The following is a 5,414-nucleotide window of genomic DNA, read 5'->3' on the forward strand; positions in this document are numbered from 1 at the left end:
CTTCATGTTCAAGAGATGCCTTTAATGACAGCAAGGGGTGACATTAGCGGGGAATGGAAGTCTATAGTATTATAGAAATAGGAATTAGTTCTTGCTCTTGTGCTGCCATAACACATTTTTATTCCATTGTTCTGGGAATTTCTACAATGTGTTGTTGATTTTATATATTTCTGTCTCCCCAGCTAGATAGATAGTGCTCTTGAGGGCAGGGACCTTAACTTATTCATCTTTGTTTTTTTCAGTGTCTAGCACAGTTCCTGACGTACAGGTGTGTTAGTTGCACATATGGTCGATTCTCCATCCTCATACTAAGTACACAGTCAGAATTACTTTTCTTTTCTCTTAATTCAAGAATTTCCTCAATTCTTGCGTGCAGTGGACTCTTAATTCCTCTTGTCATTGTTTTAGAATGTACAATAAAATGTTTACCTCTGCCTCCTCTAAAGCAGCCTGGATTTCAGATTTCTCTTGTTCCACTTGTTTCTTTATCTTTTCCAGTTCATGGATACGTTTCCCTCCTTCTGCAATCTGCTCAGTGAGATCAGAAATCTCCTCTGTTGGTGAGCAAAAATATAAAAATTTGTTCGGTAACGGAAAACATTTTTTCAAATCTTTTGTTAAAGAAAAGGTGAGATGTACTCACGTTGCAAATTCTTATTTTCCCGCTTCAAGGTTTCAAGTTGGTCTAAAGATTCCTCATAAGCATTCTTAATCTTGAACAGCTCTGTGCTAAGGGAGCGGGACTCCTTTTGGGAAGCTTCAAGTTCAGCATGAGTTTCTTCATACTTCTGTTTCCATTCTGCCAGGATCTGAGGGGCAAAGAATGGTCCAAATAAAGTTGATGGGATGGACACCGTCTGTCCTGGAATGTGTCAGAGTTAAGATGATCTGGGACTGACAAATCGTATGAATGAGAAGAGTAGAAACCACAGGCATTGTCCCCCTCCACTGCTTACTGTGGAGCAGGAAGCTACTGAGAACAGCCCTCAGGTAGTTTGAATACTGCACACTGAAGGTAGCAGGCTGGCTTTCATCCTGTGTTGAATACTGAGGCAGAGGCTACTACACAAGTTACCTTGTCGAAGTTCCTCTGCTTCTTGTCCAGGGCGGCACAGGCCGCGTTGGTTCTCTCCACATCAATCATGAGGTCCTCCACCTCATTCTGGAGCCGCTGCTTTGTCTTTTCAAGGGAAGCACATTTGGCGTTCACAGCTTCTACGTGCTCCTCAGCATCCTGTAGACGTTGAGCCAGCTTCTTTCTAAAAAGTGAAATAAGGACAAGAGAAGTGAATGGCCATCAGCGGAACTGGATGCTTCAAAGTAGGTACAAAAGAGTGATTTCTACAGCCAGACTCCTAATACTTTGCTTTTCCAGCTTGTTTTTTTTTTTCTTTTTAGAGATTTTATTTATTTGACAGAGAGAAAGCCAGAGAGAGGGAACACAAGCAGGGGCAGTGGGAGAGGGAGAAGCAGGCTTCCCGCCGAGCAGGGGCCCGATGTGGGGCTCCATCCCAGGACCCTGGGATCATGACCTGAGCCGAAGGCAGACGCTTTATGACTGAGCCACCCAGGTGCCCCTGCAGCTTGTTTTATAGGCCCAGTTCTATGTTAGCTCATTCCCACTCTCCGATGAACTAAATACTGAAAACAGTCTAAATTTCAACATTGCCATACTTCATCCTCGGGTTTTAAGGCCATCTGTGATCAGCCCAAGCCAACATTTTACCCATCAAGTGGCTGGTTTACTCCTCCCCTATAGAATAATAATATCTGCCTTGAATTCCTGTTGTTCATGTCTTGTCTCTACTGAATTTTCGTCTCCAGAGGGTAGAGTGTATATCTTGCTCATCTTTGTTTCTTGTAGGCTGTCACACATATTAAGTGATCAAATGTTGGATGAATTGAATTCAAATGAATGAATTCAACCCAAATCAAATATACTTGATTTTGGCTAATCATGTCCCTTATTTTTCCTGGCTTTTCAGTAATCATTTAATAAAAATAAACTTTTCCAAATCAATATCAGTTTTGCTTTGTGAGCTCCACTCAGAGGCTCTTCTAAGGATCCCCCCATCACGATTCCAACCAAATGGTTGTACATGAGTCACAAGACAAACAACTAGATCTCTCCTGAAACTTCCTGTTGAATGAGTAGGTTTCTTCCTGTCCAGATTCTCCATCTTGAACTGTTGATTGCATTGAATATTTGGTCCTTTGTGAAAAGATGTGTTTCCTTTCTTATTGCAGAATTTATGTTTTCTTTTTAGTCTTTAACAATATATGTATTTGTTCCCCCACGAATAGCCATGTTTTTACATCTCAGAAGGAGGAGCTATGTTCTGAAGCCCAGTTATTTTTCCCTTACACACCTAACACCTTGGACTGACTTTCCCATTAGTGGCTGAGAGGGAGGAGAGACACAAGGAAGTACAGTTAACACTTACTCTGTCTACACCTTTATAGATAGAAGGATGTTCAAAGTCCTCCTGTTTTAAAAGTAGTCCTTCAGCTTCCTCTTGCCTTACTTGCTTTCTTTGTCTGCCCTCTAGCTTAATTTCTTTTCCTGCACCGCCTAGAATGTTTGTCTTGCTTTGGCTTATGTTCGTGCATGTTTTTTCCTTGGTTTTTCAAATTTGTTTTGGGAGCAGTGGACATTTTCCCATACGGTGCTTATGGCAGATGTGCTTTGTTAACAGAGATATTTCCATTTCAGCTAAGTCTAGTACATACTTGGCCTCCTCCAGCTCCTCCGTGCGCTGGATGGCATCCGTCTCGTATTTGGTCCTCCACTGGGCCACCTCGCTGTTGGCCTTGGACATTGCCCTCTGCAGCTCAGCCTTGCCCTCCTGCTCCTCCTCATACTGTTCCCGCAGCAGGTCACAGTCGTGGCGGGCTGATTGCAGGGCATGGGCCAGGGCACTCTTGGCCTGAGAACATAGAGATCAGAGACTTAATTTGATATCTTGAAAGTGACATTTAGTCCCTAGGCTCCTATAGGCCATCAGAAGAAAATCTGTAGAAGTAAGCGAAACGCAACCTCAAAAATAAGGATGGTGACAAGTAGGGCTTACCTTTATTTCCTCTTCAAGCTGCCTTTTCAGTTCCTCTATCTGTTGTGTGAATGCTTGTTTGCCTCTTGAGAGCTGAGAAACTAACGAGTCCTTTTCATCTAGCTGGCGTGAATATTCACCTGTTAAGACCAAGATGGAGAAAACTCAACCTCATTTTGGAAATCAGAGCTCTGGATTAAAAACTGGAGCAGGGAAAGGGAGCTGAGTTTGAAACATGTTGACATAAGTATGGATTACAACAAGCCACCAAACTTCAGTTCTGAATATGTAAAAATGAGAAGTATGGAAAGCTTGGAGGCTGATTACATACTTAGGGACAACACAAAATATTTTGAAAGATATTTAAGATTATTTATCACAGTAGAAATTGGTCAAGAAGCATGTAACAAGAGATGTTAGTATTTTTTTTATTATGTTATGTTAATCACCATACAGTACATCATTAGTTTTTGATGTAGTGTTCCATGATTCATTGTTTGTGCATAACACCCAGTGCTCCACGCAGAACGTGCCCTCTTTAATACCCATCACCAGGCTAACCCATCCCCCCAACCCCCTCCCCTCTAGAACCCTCAGTTTGTTTCTCCATAGAGTCCATAGTCTAAGAGATGTTAGTATTTAATAAGAATCACAACTTTCTTTTTTTCCCATACCACTAAGTTATAGAAGGAACTTAGATTCTGAGTCTACAAGGAGCATTTTGATTCTTTGAGAATACAGGTTTTTTTTTTTCCATGAAGTATACTAACTACCTGTACAACAATAATAAAAGCCTGACTTTGAACTCTGTCCTAGAAAGAACAATATTTCAATGAATATGAAAGAGTAAAGTGGTTCTCCAGCCCTTTGATCTGCCTATTACTTTAATGGTCCAGATGACCCATAAAATAATTTCCATCTTGTTGCCTCTCACTTGAGAGGTGGAACTTTGGTAAAAAGTTGGATGGATTGATTAGGGGACAGAGGAAATGCAGAGACTCTCCAAAAAATTCTACAAACATCACTTAAGGCTCCTGGGCTGGTTGTAGCACTGAATATTTCTCTGCATAACTGTGTTAGCTCGCCACATTTGGCCAGACTTCAGGAAGAAGAGTGGGGAGTAAGTATTCCTGGATGGTCACTTCATCACTGTCACAGTCTGTCATCTTTAAAATGTGGATTACATTACACAGACTGTTGAGGGTAATAAAGTAATAAATAACTTGTGCAAGCATTTTGCAAAGTGCAAATAAATACTGTGAAGCTACACTTTTAATTTGATAACTTGATGAAAGTCAAATGTGCTTTATTTAAAGTGTGTAAAAACAAAAGAACCTGGATCTCTTTAATGAAAGTCACAAACTATAACAAAAAAGAAAGCCCTCCATGCCAGTGGTCAGTGATATGTTCATAGTGGTGGTGACGGGTGCCTCTCAGGGGGTAATATATGTGATCTCAATAAGTCAGTGCAGAGTTTTTCAGCAAATTAAGCATCCAAGGGAAATTTGTCATTCCAGGTCAACACTGGTAAATGGCCCACCTGATTCTGTCTGTAGACGCGCTCTCTGAGTCGTCAGGTCGTTGATCAGCCGCTGCTGCTCCTCTTCCTTTGTCTTAAGTTCGCTCACCTGATCTTCTAGAGTGCGACACAGCTTTTCAAGGTTCCCCTGCATTCAAAAAGTAGTAGAAGGCATCTCAAGCAAGCATTTGGGCCACAGGAATTTTCCATAATCCGAGCATTCCATGGGGGTTGGGGCACTTACTTATTTTGAGAATACAATATCTTTACAAACAAAAACTCAGAGGCCTAAGATTATGAAGGAAAGAGTAAAAAATTACATAGTCCAAACATGCTACCAGTAAACTGCTTTGTGAATACAAGTCTTTACTCAATGGGATTCTCTTTGATAGGAGAATAATGATACTTGATTCAATTCTTGGCGATTTTTTTGAGAAGCAAATTGTATTTGTGCTTAAAGGGAAAAACAGAAGCCTCACCAAGGTGAGGTGTTTTTAAAATCCCAAAATATATAGTTGAATCATATTTCTTATTTGGAAGAGCTTCACTTTCCACTCTATATGTTCTTTGGGTGTGGCTCTTCTCACAACCAAGAGCCAGTGCTTCCCCCATCACACCTGAGTGCCTGTCTCCTGCTTGCACTGTCTGTAGTCTCCTCGTGCCAGCTACTAAGGATTCTTGAGCGGCTCACTCACACCTGTCTCACAGAAATCTCTTTAAGACTTAAACCATGATTGTACCTTGGCTTTGGAGACCGTCTCCATGTTACTGGCGAGGTCATCGATCTCCATCTTCAGTTCGCTCTTCTCCTTCTCCAGCTTCTGCTTGACCCTCTGCAGGTTGTC

General features: G+C 41.5%; 1 protein-coding gene across 1 annotated transcript; it reads right to left on the reverse strand.

Annotated features, from left to right (window-relative positions):
• Positions 1-4: 4 nt before the first annotated feature.
• LOC112819106 (uncharacterized) lies at positions 5-5,411 on the reverse strand (the record flags this gene model as incomplete). The annotated part of the gene is made up of 8 exons (XM_025866025.1): positions 5-19; positions 430-554; positions 644-809; positions 1,076-1,259; positions 2,731-2,927; positions 3,072-3,190; positions 4,591-4,717; positions 5,310-5,411. Coding segments are annotated over 8 exons (1,035 nt in total), but the record flags the coding sequence as incomplete, so codon positions are not given.
• Between the last annotated feature and the right edge of the window lie 3 nt (positions 5,412-5,414).

This window comes from Callorhinus ursinus, unplaced genomic scaffold, assembly GCF_003265705.2.
Source record: "Callorhinus ursinus isolate GAN/ISIS: 27379988/994484 unplaced genomic scaffold, GSC_fseal_2.0 scaffold3449, whole genome shotgun sequence".
Taxonomy (NCBI): domain Eukaryota; kingdom Metazoa; phylum Chordata; class Mammalia; order Carnivora; family Otariidae; genus Callorhinus; species Callorhinus ursinus.